The sequence below is a fragment of the Mesoplodon densirostris genome, chromosome 9 (genome assembly GCF_025265405.1).
Source record: "Mesoplodon densirostris isolate mMesDen1 chromosome 9, mMesDen1 primary haplotype, whole genome shotgun sequence".
NCBI classification, from domain to species: domain Eukaryota; kingdom Metazoa; phylum Chordata; class Mammalia; order Artiodactyla; family Ziphiidae; genus Mesoplodon; species Mesoplodon densirostris.
Window position 1 is genome coordinate 9,052,918 of NC_082669.1, and position 16,141 is coordinate 9,069,058.

A 16,141-nucleotide genomic window follows, 5' to 3' on the forward strand; every position below is an offset into this window, starting at 1 on the left:
AGTAAATTAACATTGCCATATCAGCTTGCTGACTGTGGCTAACAGGCCTGTGCCTTTTATGAATTGCCTTTTGAGATTTCCTTTTTTTTTTTTTTTTTTTTTTTTGCTGTACGCGGGCCTCTCACTGCTGTGGCCTCTCCCGTTGCGGAGCACAGGCTCCGGACACACAGGCTCCGCGGCCATGGCTCGCGGGCCCAGCCGCTCCGCGGCATGTGGGATCTTCCGGGATCGGGGCACGAACCCGTGTCCCCCGCATCGGCAGGCGGACTCTCAACCACTGCGCCACCATGGAAGCCCTGAGATTTCCTTTGAAATGAGTTCCAAGCAGTTTTCCATATACGTTTCACTCCATTCTCCTCCGCAGACTAGACAGCAATGCCTTTCACTGTAACAGGGGAAAACCCACTTCCGTGTGCTCTTGTACTGATCAACCATAGTTAGAAGAGCCAAGTGCTGTCTTAGCTTTTAAAATCTAGCTCTCAAAACTCAAATAAAAATACAACAAGAGCTTGAGGTCATCCTGCCTTGAAATTCTGGGAAATTTCCCCCAAAAGGGCAATCCTAGCTTCCTCAGCATTAATTGGAGAAGATTCCTTTGCTTCGTGAACACTGCTGGAGAGTTTCTGATCATGACCAGTGGGCAATGAACAGGAGGACCACACTGGAAACCATGTCACGACACCTTTCCAAGAAGCAGCTAATCGAGTTACCCTAAAGGTCATTTAGTTCAAAAGTTCATTTAGTTAACAAAAGTGAAGGCTTTTCAGATGGGGGTGAACTCATCTTTGTTTCTTGAGGTTTAGACTTTTTAGAAATCAAAAACACGGTGGAAACCTACCAGGCAGCCGCAGGACTCCTGGACTTCTGGGTGAGAGAAGGGGTCCATGCACCAGCAGGAAGAATTCCCCCTGACACAGCGAAGGAGAGATGGGATGATCCTGAGATCACAGAGCTGCTGTATTTACATGAAAGCATCCCCCAGACCGGAGCACAGCTCATGAGAGCATCATTTCCCGCTGCAGAAGGCCAAGAGTTCACATTTGTTTTCACAGCTTGAGCTGTTAATCTGAGGACAACATCCTATTACAATGACAATATTTCCATTATATTAAATGATGCTCACTCTGTTCGTGCATTGAGTGTATCTCCGAGGCTTCTGGGACCTTCCACAGGGACTCGGGGGGCTGTCATGAACCTTGGGGCTCCTGGTGGCAAAACCAGGAGCCCTCAGCACCAGTGTAGCAATTAATAAACACAGGGAGCTGCTAATTCCTTTTCATCGTGTGATGCTGTAATTGAATCATCATTTAAAGAAAGGCAACTAGTATTAAATATCCATTATCAAGAACCACAGTGCCACAGAAACTGCTATGAAAACAACTTATAGCAGAGGTTCAGAACCCTTTATTTTTTTTAATTTTTATTTTATATTGGAGCATAGTTGATGAACAATGTTGTGTTAGTTTCAGGTGTACAGCAAAGTGATTCACTTATACATATACATGTATCTATTCTTTTTCAAATTCTATTCCCATTTAGATTGTTACATAATATTGAGCAGAGTTCCCTGTGCTCCACAGTAGGGCCTTGTTGGTTATCTATTTTATATATAGCTGTGTGTGTATGTTAATCCCAAACTCCCTAACTATCCCCCCCACATCCTTCCCCCCCCAGTTACCATAAATTCATTCTCTAAGTCTATGAGTCTGTTTCTGTTTTGTAAATCAGTTCACTTGTATCTGTTTTTTTTTAGATTCCAAATATAAGCCATATCATATGACATTTGTCTTTCTCTGTCTGACTTGCTTCACTTAGCATGATCATCTCCAGGTCCCTCCACTTTATTCCAAAGCTCCCTATAACTTTTCTCCTTGTTAGGCCTCATACTTTTTTATTTTTTTCACTAATGTTTGTAAATCAAAATCTGCTTTAGTAATGATAATTGTTTTTTACTAAAAATTGGGGGACAAGGGAGGAAACTGACATTTACTGAACTTCAGGTGCCCCGCTAGCTGCTTCTACTGCAACCGCTTGCCAGTCTCACTTTTGGGAAGAGGGAGTGGAGTTCTCAGAGGTCAGGGGCTCACCCAGCATCACAATTTGGAAGACGGTCTTTTGACCTCTGAGCCCTCACTTTTTGCTCCAGGAGCGAGGACCCGACCTGGTGAGCCAGGGACTCTGGCATCTCAGAGATCATTCCTCAAACTTCTGCCACCATCTGACCACGGACACGAACCTGACCCATCTCCTCCCCCACTTGGCTTTGAACGTGCAATAGAAATATAAGATTTGCTCAGTACCACTCTGTTCTATACAAAACAGTATCAAGAATGAGTGGAAAAGTGACTGTTTTACTTCAGCGGTAGTAGGGAAATCACGGCTGGAGTGTCACCAGACACAAGCCCTGAGACATAAGCCTTGGTATTGAAATCTCCCAGTCTGCTTCTAAAGGCTGGGAACTTCAGCACATATTAAAATTTAAATAAGGCATCATCTACTATAATGGGAAAATGTAAAGTTTAGTTCATGTTTATACCACAATAGCTTTTTCTGGAGATTTTTGCTGCCTTCTGTGTGAAAGGAGGTAAAGGCAGAAATTCAACTTGGTTCCCGCAGCAAGAGCTCAGAGTCTGAACAGAAAAACAGTCAATACGCAGAATCTCATCTATCATTTTAAAGTGTTCCTGTTAATTCATAATCAAACGATGACTAAAGTCTGCCTAAAACGGAATATGTAGATATTGAATTCAAAAATGTTTTACACTTACAGAAGGACACATATTTGTTTTAAATAAAATCTTTTGCTTCAATCTGGGACTTCAGTAAATCAAGGCTTTTTGTGTAACACAGACAGAAATTATTATTGATAGAAGGATCCAAAACACCCCCTTGTATAAGGCACCCCAGCCCCCAGCTTTTTGTCATGCTGACCAAGGAAAAGAGTAGAAATGGTTACAAATTAGGAATGAGTCAAGAGATGAGGATTTCACAAAGAAAGAGGCAGAAACAGACCAGGAAGGCAGAGGAAAGCTGAAGGCAGCACAGTGAGAGTGGTCTGCTGGCTGGGGGGAGGCGGGGGCACAGCTCTGGGGACCACTGCCCTTCCCCCAACAGCATCTGAAGGTAAAACAGACGTCTGAGCAGAATTCAGAATATGTTCCACTCCCTTAGCATTGACTCTACTTCTTTCTCCCTCTTGAAAGACTAGATACTCCAATTAAAAAAAAAAAAAAAAAAAAAAAAACTCCCAACAAACAAAAGCCCAGGACCAGATGGCTTCACAGGCAAATTCTATCAAATATTTGGAGAACAACTAACACCCATCCTTCTCAAACTCTTCCAAAATATAACAGAGGGAGGAACACTCCCAAACTCATTCTACGAGGCCACCATCACCCTGATACCAACACCAGACAAAGATGGCACAAAAAAGGAAAACTCAGGCCAATATCGCTGATGAACATAGATGCAAAAATCCTCAACAAAATACTAGCAAACAGAATCCAACAGCACATTAAAAGGATCGTACACCACGATCAAGTGGGGTTTATCCCAGGAATGCAAGGATTCTTCAATATATGCAAATCAATCAATGTGATACACCATATTAACAAATTGAAGGATAAAAACCATATGATCATCTCAAGAGATGCAGAAAAAGCTTCTGACAAAATTCAACACCCGTTTATGATAAACACTCTCCAGAAAGTGGGCATAGAGGGAACCTACCTCAACATAATAAAGGCCATACATGACAAACCCACAGCAAACGTCATTCTCAATGGTGAAAAACTGAACACATTTTCTCTAAGATCACAAACAAGACAAGGATATACACTCTCACCACTATCATTCAACATAGCTTTGGAAGTCTTAGCCATGGCAATCAGAGAAGAAAAAGAAATAAAAGGAATCCAAATTGGAAAAGAAGTAAAATTGTCACTGTCTGCAGATGGCATGATACGAAACAGAGAGAATCCTAAAGGATCCACCAGAAACTATTAGAGCTAATCACTGAATTTGGTAAAGTTCCAGGATACAAAATTAATGCACAGAAATCTCTTGCGTTCCTACATACTAACAATGAAAGATCAGAAAAAGAAATTAAGGAAACAATCCCATTTACCATTGCCACAAAAAGAATAAAATACCTAGGAATAAATCTACCTAAGGAGGCAAAAGACCTGAACACATAAAACTATAAAACACTGATGAAAGAAATCAAAGATGACACAAACAGATGGAGAGATAAACCATGTTCTTGGCTTGGAAGAATATATAGTGAAAATGACTATACTACCCAAACCAATCAACAGATTCAATGCAATCCCTATCAAATTACCAATGGCATTTTTCACAGAATTAGAACAAAATATTTTACAATTTGTATGGAAACACAAAAGACCCTGAATAGTCAAAGCAATCTTGAGAAGGAAAAATGGAGCTGGAGGGATCAGACTCCCTGACTTCAGACTATACTACAAAGCTACAGTAATCAAGGCAGTATGGTACTGGCACATAAACAGAAATATAGATCAGTGGCACAGGAGAGAAAGTCCAGAGATAAATCCATGGAGCAGTGGTAACCTAATCTATAACAAAGGAGGCAAGAATATATAATGGAAAAAAGACAGCCTCTTCAATAAGTGGTGCTGGGAAAACTGGACAGCTACATGTAAAAGAATGAAATTAGAACACTCCCTAACACCAAACACAAAAATAATCTCAAAATGGACTAAAACCTAACTGTAAGGCCAGACACTATAAAACTCTTAGAGGAAAACATAGGCAGAACACTCTATGACATAAATCACAGCAAGATCCTTTTTGACCCACCTCCTAGAGAAATGGAAATAAAAACAAAAATAAACAAATGGGACCTAATTAAACTCAAAAGCTTTTGCACAGCAAAGGAAACCATAAACAAGGCAAAAAGACAACCCTCAAAACAAGAGAAAATATTTGAAAATGAAGCAACAGACAAAGGATTAATCTCCAAAATATACAAACAGCTCATGCAGCTCAGTATCAAAAAAACAAACAATGCAATCCAAAAATGGGCAGAAGACCTAAATAGACATTTCTCCAAAGAAGATATACAAATTGCCAACAAACACATGAAAAGATGCTAAACATCACCAATTAGTAGGGAAATGCAAATCAAAATTACAATGAAGTATCACCTCACACCAGTCAGAATGGCCATCATCAAAAAATCTACAAACAATAAATGCTGGAGAGGGTGTGGAGAAAAGCGAACCCTCCTGCACTGTTGGTGGGGATGTAAATTGATACAGCCACTATGGAGAACAGTATGGAGATTCCTTAAAAAACTAAAAATAGAACTACTGTATGATCCAGCAATCCCATTCCTGGGTATATACCTGGAGAAAACCATAACTCGAAAAGATACATACACCCCAATGTTCATTGCAGCGCTATTTACAATAGCCAGGACATGGAAGCAACTTAAATATCCATCAACAGAGGAATGGATAAAGAAGATGTGGTACATATATATAATGGAACATTACTCAGCCATGAAAGGAATGAAATTAGATCATTTGTACAGATGTGGATGGACCTAGAGTCTGTCATACAGAGTGAAGTAAGTCAGAAAGAGGAAAACAAATATTGCATATTAATGCATATTTGTGGAATCTAGAAAAATAGTACAGATGAACCTATTTCCTGGGCAGGAATAGAGACACAGACGTAGAGAGTGGACGTGCGGGAACGGGGGGAAGGTGGGGAGCTCAGCTCAGTGCTCTGTGATGACCTAGATGGGTGGGATGGGATGGGAGGGGGAGGGAGGTCCAAGAGGGAGGGGATATAGGTATACATAGAGCTGATTTACTTCACTGTTTGGCAGTAACTAACACAACATTGTAAAGCAATTATACTCCAATAAGATATATATATATATATATATATATATATATTTTTTTTTTTTTTTTTTTTTTTTTTTCTGCAAACTGTTCTTTCTTTGTTGCCAGGTTGGACCCAGACTATATCCTTCAGGGCCACAGGTTAAAATTCAATTTCTCAAAGGTAGACACTTTTTACATCCTGTGTGTTTCTTTGGAAAGAGGGAAATAAAAGCATCACCATGGAAGCTTTTATTTAGTTAAATAAATTACTTTCTTTTTCAAGAGAAGACTAAAGTGAAACAACGTAATTAATTTTCTTTTAATTCTTCCTCACTGAGACTGCTAATAGTTATTCAGTCTTGTGCTAATCACCAACATGACTAATGCACAGAATGTCACCACAAATTAGGAAGACATATTGTATTATTGTCTGGATTTTTATATTTATTACTGAAAAACATACACTTTGGTACTTAATACATCACGATGGTTTTTATCACTTTCCCCATTTGTAAATTCTTGAGCTGGGGGCCATGTCCCCCATCAATCCTGGTTCCTACAACAACATGATATTTATAGTAGATCCTCAATAAATAACAGTCGAGCAAAATAAGATAGAGAGAAGAAAGGTATGTTTATGAAGAAAGGCATGTTTTATCAAGGTTTCATGAAAGGCCATCTCTATATTATCATTTTCAAAACCTAGAAAAAAAAGTCTTCAAAGTAATTTACACCCACACTGATGTTAGGGACTTTTTCACTCCCTTTAGTTAAAAAAAAGTACAATTAATCTTTTCATATGCACAAGTTTACCCTAAAAGTAAACAACACTTACTACATATTTCATACTTAATTGCTACCTTATTCTTTTAGCTTTGTTCTTTTGGGGTTTTAGTTAGCAAAGGGAATGTTATTCCTTATTAATTAATGTTTTTTGCAATGATATAAAGCATGTATTCACCACGGAAGGGAAGCGGCAATGATGGAGCTTATTTCAGGCCATTTTAGACGGCAACACCCCTCAGGCCTGCTCAGTCTCAGCCCTACAGTGAGAACAGGCAACACAGTCCTGGAGAAGCCAGTCCTGCCAGCCTGGGGGTGGCTGGCTGGAGGCTGCACTTCTGCAGCGGATACTTACAGGTCTGAGTGTAAGTCAGCACAGAGCGGGTCCTGATCCCCAAACTTCTGCAAAAGCACGTGGGTGACCTCCACGTCACTGTTCTCACTGCTGCTCGTCGTGAGACAAAGGAAGCAAGGTGGGAGGTTGGTACTTGCCTGGGAGCTCACAGGACAGTCTGTCAGAGAGAGCCCAGGCCAACTGTCCAGGCACATGTTCCTAGAAGCACAGATAGAGCTGATCATTCACCTTTTTTATGGTAAAGCCAAACCAGCAACCAAATGAAGAAATGTCTTAAAAGCACAGTTTTACCACCACAGATAATGCATTTTTATATACTTGCATTCAAGTGTATTATTTTTCTCATCCTTTCACTTAAAATTATAATATTATCAACTCTGGCATTGTTGTATGTTTTTTAAAAATTAATTTTAAAGGCTGCATTGTATTACATCATGTTAATATATTAAACTCTATAAAACTATTCTCTGACTGCTAGAGCTCTGGTTTGCTATCAGTACATGCCCTATAGCATAGCCCTGCAACAAAACAACTTCTTTTTTTCATAAAGTAGTTTATTTAATTTTTTATTTTATTATTTTATTTTTTTGGCTGCGCTGCACAGCACATGGGATCTTAGTTCCCCAGCCAGTGATCAAACCCATGCCCCCTGCGGTAGAAGCACAAAGTCTTAATCACTGGACCTCCAGGGAAGTCCCACAAAACAAACTTCTTCTATTTGTTTTTTCGTGTGTTTCTGTATGTGAATTATATTGAACATTTTCTTGGTAAGAAGTCCTATGTATGCTTTAAGTACACAATGAATTATAGTATCTATTTTACTGGCACAAATCTCAGAAGTCTGTTAATAGTTCAAGCAGCATCCGTGGGAATCAAGGCCATCAAGATGGAATCTCCTTATTGAAGACACCATCAAAGATAAGACGCACTATTCCTTTTTTTTTTTTTTTTTTTTTTTGAGGTACGCGGGCCCCTCACTGTTGTGGCCTCTCCCATTAGGGAGCACAGACTCCGGACACGTAGGCTCAGCGGCCATGGCTCATGGGCCCAGCCGCTCTGCAGCATGTGGGATCCTCCCAGACCAGGGCACGAACCTGTGTCCCCTGCATCGGCAGGCGGACTCTCAACCACTGTGCCACCAGGGAAGCCCAAGACACACTATTTTTTTTTTTTTAATATCTTTAAAAAGTCTTTTATTTTCCAAGCTCCCAGGAGCAATTTTTCCTTATGGATATACATTTTAATGTAGTTATAATCATTACATAGGAATACTTTTGTGTTCTTTTCTCTTTTTTTTAATTTTTTTTAAATTTTTTTTTGCTTTATAACAAATTTAATCAGTTATACATATACATATGTTTCCATATCCCCTCCCTTTTGTGTCTCCCTCCCACCCTCCCTATCCCACCCCTCCAGGCGGTCACAAAGCACCGAGCTGATCTCCCTGTGCTATGCGGCTGCTTCCCACTAGCTATCTACCTTACGTTTGGTAGTGTATATATGTCCATGCCGCTCTTTCACTTTGTCACAGCTTACCCTTCCCCCTCCCCATATCCTCAAGTCCATTCTCTAGTAGGTCTGTGTCTTTATTCCCGTTTTACCCCTAGGTTCTTCATGACATTTTTTTAAATTCCATATATATGTGTTAGCATACGGTATTTGTCTTTCTCTTTCTGACTTACTTCACTCTGTATGACAGACTCTAGGTCTATCCACCTCATTACAAATAGCTCAATTTCATTTCTTTTTATGGCTGAGTAATATTCCATTGTATATATGTGCCACATCTTCTTTATCCATTCGTCCGATGATGGACACTTAGGTTGTTTCCATCTCCGGGCTATTGTAAATAGGGCTGCTATGAACATTTTGGTACATGACTCTTTTTGAATTATGATTTTCTCAGGGTATATGCCCAGTAGTGGGATTGCTGGGTCATATGGTAGTTCTATTTTTAGTTTTTTAAGGAACCTCCATGCCGTTCTCCATAGTGGCTGTACCAATTCACATTCCCACCAGCAGTGCAAGAGTGTTCCCTTTTTTCCGCACCCTCTCCAGCATTTATTGTTTCTAGATTTTTTGGTGATGGCCATTCTGACTGGTGTGAGATGATATCTCATTGTAGTTTTGATTTGCATTTCTCTAATGAGTAAAGATGTTGAGCATCCTTTCATGTGTTTGTTGGCAGTCTGTATATCTTCTGTGGAGAAATGTCTATTTAGGTCTTCTGCCCATTTTTGGATTGGGTTGAAGACACACTATTTTTTAGTCTGGGGGAGATACAGGAACAAACTCTACATTAAATTTTATCCATCAATTGTAAGAAATATCTTGGCTTGAGAAAATGTAAAGGACACGATATTTTAAACCTGGCTGATTAGGAGTGGGGCTCATTTCAATTAATTAAAATTCTGGATGATAAGTTTATGAAAGAATACAGATTTATTACTTTCTAGAACTTATATCATGTAATTTACAAAATGCTTTTGAATAGACATCGCTGGGAACACTTATCCTCAAAATAAAGGAAAAAATGATAGATCATTTACATGTGAACGATGACCTCAAATCTTTGGAAAGAAGCAGTATATAAATTAACAAGTGAGCATAAATGTTTTTTTCTAAAGAACTTCAACATTAGCTTCTCTTAAGAAATGTAGACACCGCAAAGTTACCTTCAACCAGTGATTCTTCTAATCGATTTCTTTGTTTATAGACAAAGCAAAGTTGACTCCTGAGCACCTTTCTGACTTCCTACCAGCGATTAAACCTGGGGAGGTCTGGGGAGGTGAGGTTCGTGCACCCCACGTACTGAAAGTACATGTCAAAGCCCAGAATGAGGCGCAATGTCCATCCTCGAGCAGCGCAGCCTCAGCTCAGACGGGGACTTTACAGAGGTTCCCAATTTCCATAATCAGCAGTGAGCCTCGCACGCAGCAACCTGGTGTATTCTCTGCTCAAAATGTATCACTGGTTCCCTGTTACCTATGAGCCTTGAAAGAGTATTCTAGTCCCTCCCTGCTCTTCCCGACTTTCTCTCCCAGAACGCACCCCGGCCCAGCCCGGCGGAACCGCCCTCTGACGGGGCGGACCAGCTCACTCTGAAGGGCATCCGCTTCCCTGCTACCTGGCTGGACACCGTCTCCAGCGACTAAGCTCCAAGGTCCTCCTCCTGTGAGCCCCTCTCTGCCACCTCTTCTATTCCATTTCCTCCCAGTGGCTGCAACATCTCCACTGGCTTAACTGTGGGCTTCTCATCGTGGAACAAAACAATCCATGAGAGAAAGGGGAAGGCTTAGCACAGTAGTCAGAACACAGCCGATTCTCAAAAGCACTCTGTGGAACAAACGGTCATCTTGCTAATGCACTGAAATCATAGGCCTACTGCTTCATCGCTACCCAGTTATTTTACTTCCCTCAACTTGATCTTCCCAGACCAGTTACCTTTCAGAAAGGACCAATTATAAATGGAAAAGAAAGAACAGCTCACTACACCGAGCTGAGGACAACTTTACTTTCAGGCCTAAGTTGGAATGCGAACACCGCTATAGCATCCAAAACCAAAAAGAATAACCATTGGGCTTCCCTGGTGGCACAGTGGTTGAGAGTCTGCCTGCTGATGCAGGGGACACAGGTTCGTGCCCCGGTCAGGGAAGATCCCACATGCTGCGGAGCGGCTGGGCCCGTGAGCCATGGCCGCTGAGCCTGCGCGTCCAGAACCTGTGCTCTGCAACGGGAGAGGCCACAACAGTGAGAGGCCCGTGTACCACAAAAAAAAAAAAAAAAAAAAAAAGAATAACTATATATAGGAAAACACCTTTTTCCCCACTGCATGAAATACAACCAAGATTTTAAAATATCCAGGTGGTTTACAACTGGCCTAATCTGATTCCATACAGCTGTGTCCAGAAACACACAGTGATGAAAGATGTTGAAATTTACAACAAAGCTATGTCTCATAAGTAGGAAGCGTGACCTCTGTTTCTGACAGATGAGAAAACACTTTTAGAAGGAAAGGGACGTATTTTCCATGGAAATATTGCCCATAAAAAGAAAACGTTATTTGTGGCATCTGTGGAAATACTCTGAATAGCTCTCTTTTGGCCCATTCATCCAAGAACAAATATGAAAGTTTGAAATGTCTTTCTCTGAAAAAAAAATATTGATCCACAAAGTAGTTTACTTGGAATAATTACTAAGAGCAAGTTTCAAAGTTATGGTTTATGTTTTACTACTTTTTTGCTTAGGTCTAGAGGTCGCTTGAAAAAAAAGGAAAAAAGAACTAGCTTTGAATTATCCCTGTTGCCATAAAATTCAAACGCTTGTTCTTAAACTAGTTCTTTTTGGTTGTCTTCAAACTCTTGGCTGTATTTAAAGTGCTGTTAGAAGCACATGAGGCCTGTCCTTACCAGACTCCAGCGATTGGAAGGGGTGCTTGACTGGGGGTCCTGAGGCATCTCCTACATGGGGCACTGCTCCCCTCCACGTCAGCATCTCTCAAAACTCCACATGCAGCAGCGTGATCAGGGGCTTGCTTGAACCAGCGCATATTCCTCACCAGCACCCCAAGGGCCTTCATGTTAACAAGAGTCCCAGATGACTCTGACGGAGATGGAGATCAAACCAACTCGAGAAAGCAGCCTGCGTGGGTCTCCCCCCATGCCCCTGCCCCGTGCGAGCCCTGGGCTGACCGGCCACAGCTCCAGGGGGGCCGCGGGCTCTGTGGGAGCTTCCAAAGGCAGAGGTGCCTCAGGCCAGGCAACACAGGGACGGCATTTTAAGAACAGGTGCAAAGCACCCGGGGCGGGGAGGGAAAAGGGCCATCCTGCAGAAGGTGGCCCTCGGAGACCTGTGGACCTCAGCCTCCCGGGTCTCTTGGCCCGAAGGAGGAAAGCAGACGCCTTCCTACTCCTGAGCCAGGGAGCGTGGCTGCTTGGGCATCTCAGGACAGACACGGCCGAGGGTCCCAGCAGCCAGAGAAACTCAAGCAGCGCAGATGCTCAGTGAATATAATGTGGATACACTTAAAAATAGCTCAAATGGTAAAATTTGTGTTGTATATATTTTACCACAATAAAAACAAATTCGCTGAATGAATAGACACCTTGAACCAAAACTAAATAAAGTAACAGTAACTGAGAGTCACTTGCCTACACAGGACTTTCTTTCTGAAACTGAGACACGGTTTCCAGGAAACTTCTGAGAGTGAAAGGGCATGATTAATATGGATGCCAAGATGACAGGCCTCACCTCTGAGCAGAGCAGGACACGTGGTCACCCCACTAGAGCAGAAGGAGGTAGTGATGTCCACGGTGAGCCTTAAGCAGAGCAACTGTGCATCTAAAAGGGGCAGAGGCACCCTCCTCGCCCACGAGAAAAACTCAGAAGGGCAAGGAAAGCCCCCATCAGTATGAACCATCTCTGGCAGCGTCTTATAGTTTTTCCCTCATAGCTAGGTAAACTGCTACTCTACTAAACAAAAACTAATGACATGTAAACTCGTTCTTTCTGTTTAGTCTGAAATTAAAGATTAGAAGAGGGGAAATACGCGATTTCTGACAGAACACACACCCTATCCTACGGCCCGTCCCGTCTGTAAGGATGAGAAAAAATGAGCATCAGATATGTAAGAAGCCTCCTCAGCTTCTTAGAAATGGAAGAAAATATTAAAATATCTAACAGTCTCAGACTCAAAATATTTTGGAGTGCATTCCTTCTATGAGAGATTAATACTGTCAGAGCAGAAAAAAATGCTCTCAGACAAAAAAAAAACCAAAATTACCAAATTAATAACGCAGTGGAGAAAGTGAATGGCTATTTGCAACCATTTCAATGCTGTTTGAAAATGGTTTCAGTGACATGAACGCCATGTAGAGAAATCTTCACCTGCTTCAAAAGAAAAGGTGAAGAGCTGAAGACGGGGCACAGGAGAAGGGAGATCACTGAGAATGTAACTTAACTGCATGTGATGCTCAATCCATTCAATATGCAAAGTGAAATTTAAAACAATCATAAAGTGACTGAGAACATTCAGTCTCAAGTTTAACCTAAGAGCCGCCTAACAAAGCAATGCGTCAGCAGGTCTGGGCATCAAAAGCAAGAGTGCAGTTTTGGAGAAATAAGCTTCCTTGCTCCCACGAATGTGGGGATTTGGGCCTGTTCTGTTCATACGTGTGTGACTACCAAGAACGGTATGTGGCATGCAGTAGGTGCATAATAAATACTTGTTGAATAAAAGAATCAAGGGTTTTATGGGGCTGTAAATCTGTGCACATTTATAAGGATAAATTGGTAATATGCATCCTGAAAATACTGATGCTACCCTGGAAAAACTTGTGATGGAAATGTATGATGGTGGAAAAAAATGGACAGTTGCAATTTTGTAACTGAAAAGCTCCAAATAGTCACAGCTCTTACATACCTGAGGAGTGCAACAGAAATCTGAACATCTGGCTAGTAAGAAGCATTAGTGGACATTCTCACACATTTAACCATCCCATCAATGAGGGATGAGAGCAGGTAATTAAAGCACTGGACCAGAGAGGAGGACCCCTCTTGGAAAGGAATACTCAGGACAGATGAACGGTTCTTCACACAAGGCTGGGGGGTGGGGGGATCCCATGACCACGGAGATAGAAACCAACCAAACAGTTCATTCTCGACTTTTCCTTTTGTGCCTGTATTTGTTTAACTCCACATCACATACCGTTGTAAAAGTGCACAAAGATCAGCAAGCACTCAGAACCTAGCTAATGCAGCTCAGTACTTTCATCAAGACACTCATTTGACAAAAGCAAACCTACCCCCGACCTCCCGGCTGCCCGCACCATGCTCAGCCCGATAAAGATGGCTGCTCAGCGTGGACCAGGCACCCCGAGTCTGGGTCTTGGCCCCGATGGGACTGAGCAGCGCCTGCTGTTAGGAAGATGGTCCAGGCTCGGCACTCAGTGTAAAGACGCCCAGATCCCGGCCGCAGCAGACGCTCAGCAAAGATGCTCTGAACTTGGTCCAGAGGGACCAGCCCGCCCAGGGCGAGGCTCTCAGGAGGCCGGGACCTCTCTCGGGTTCCCAGCCCCACGTGGGTGAAACAGCACCCCTGGAGGCTCTGAGAATTTCCTACGTAAACTCATCTGGCTGCAACACTCAGACTGGCCTGAACGTATTGGCAGAACAGGACTTAATCTGGCTCGGGGCTGTGCCGGGGCCCCCTCCTGTTTAGAGAGAAAATCCAGACATTTCTCTGCAGAGGGGGGCGGGCAGCTAAGGGCTGGTGTCCCAGAAGCAGCCTTGGAGGGTTTGTGAAATAGACAATGTATATACTCTTCTAAAGTCCTAACCGTTCTGGGCCACATGCAGCCCTCCCAGTCCCGGCTCAGGGCCCGTGGGCGGTTGTGAGCCCCACTCTCTGCATGTCAGCGGTCATGTCCCCTTCCACCAAGGGTAGCCCGGGGGCCACAGAGGTTGGCCCAGGCTTCCCGCATCTGTCCTCAGCATCTGTCATAAGACAGGCCCCGAAAGAAGCAGGAGCTTCTCAGTGCTCACCCTCGGGAGCACCGATCTCCAAAACGATGACAATGCATGTATATTTGAAATTCTCAAAGAATCAGAGCTACTGCTATTCCTAATCTGTCCTGACATAATTTGGAAATACAAGGGAAGAAGCCAAAAAAGATTCTTACCTGAAAAAGTAGGTTTCGGCCATGTCGTAATGGCCAGGTGTCAGTTTGAGGGGAGGACAGTCGATGGCCAAAGGCCTCACCACGAGCAAGCCCATCGCCAAGGCCACGAAGAGCACGGGCACCAGCAGGCCGGAGGCGGTGCCCTTCCAGGCCCGACCCGCGTGGCGGAGCCGCTTCAGCAGGAGGGCAGCCGTCTGTGCCCAGAGCAGGGGGCTGCCCCGCACCGGGTTGGCCAGCAGGCGTGCCGTCTGAGGGGATGGGAAGATACGGCAGGTCAGCGCCCGGGGCCCACGTGGCATCCCCGACACGCCCCCGTCATGCAGGTCCCGTCACTGATCCTTCAGCCCAGGAGCACCAGTGGCTCCCACTCTACCCTAAGTAAGGACACAGCAGAAAGTGACACACACGGGGCGTCTCGTGACATTAAACACAAGGACAGAAGTCACAGTGGCCCCCACTCCACTCCCCCCAACTCCTGGGGGGCCAGGAAGACGCAAAAGGATGGGGAGAAGGGGCTTGTGTTGATTCTCACGGGTTTAAACAAAGACTGCGACATGGGCCTGAATTCTCGCACAAGAAGTACAAAACCAAGACGTTCCAAGGTCCCCGAGCCCCCGAGGGAGGGGTGGAAAGTGGCAGAGAGGGCACTGCCCACCGACACGCCCTCTCCTGGTTCTCCTCCTCTGTTCTCACCTAGTTTCTCCCCCCTCGCAGGTTACATCCTGGTCAGGATTCGGGTGGCTCCACGCCTGCCTCTCCCCAGGTCCCTGCCGACCCCTGCACCCCGCATCCTCTGCCACATCCGGGGCATCCCCGGTGAGGAGGAGCTGCGGCAGCCTCACGGGGCAGGGGGTCCCGGCCTCGCCTCCGCAGCGCCGGCGTCCCTTCCTTACGCGGCAAGTCTGATAACAGCCCTCCGCGACCAGAGAGGCAAAAGGTAAACCCGGAAAGCACAGCACGAACTGGGCGACCTGGCCTGGTCCTCCTGCCAGGCTCCCTCGCAGGGTGGCCATCGGGGTCCACAGACTCTGTGCAGTGAACCTGCCCCCATTCCAGCCAAACAGCCCGTGAGAGCAGGTTCTGCCTCCAGCTGAGGAGGCAAAGTTGGAGCAAACAGAGAGGCCCGTGGACTGCAGGCTCCAGCCAGGCACATCTAAAGGATGACGCGGCTGAACCTCGGCCAGGCCCACAGACCCCCTCACTGATTCCTCCTAAAGTATCGCACAAGAAAAGCGGCCTCTGAAAGAACAGATGTGGGAGCTCCCTGGTGGCCCAGTGGTTAGAACTCCACACTTTCACCGCCGCGGCCCAGGTTCAATCCCTGGTCGGGGAACTGAGATCCCACCAGCCATGCAGCGTGGCCAAAAAAAAGGAAGAAACAAAGAACAGATATGCTAAATTGACTGTACTGCTTACAAACATCACACTGAAATACAGTTAATAAAAGAGCAGTG

At 44.1% G+C, this 16,141-nt stretch overlaps 1 protein-coding gene across 1 annotated transcript in view; it reads right to left on the reverse strand.

The window, feature by feature from the left end:
* ABCA13 (ATP binding cassette subfamily A member 13) overlaps positions 1-16,141 on the reverse strand; it is a 252,433-nt gene that overhangs the window by 129,838 nt on the left and 106,454 nt on the right. The window contains 4 exon segments of the mRNA XM_060108829.1: positions 839-908; positions 7,009-7,101; positions 14,688-14,935; positions 15,151-15,159. Of these exon segments, the coding sequence (XP_059964812.1) occupies positions 839-908; positions 7,009-7,101; positions 14,688-14,935; positions 15,151-15,159 (420 nt within the window).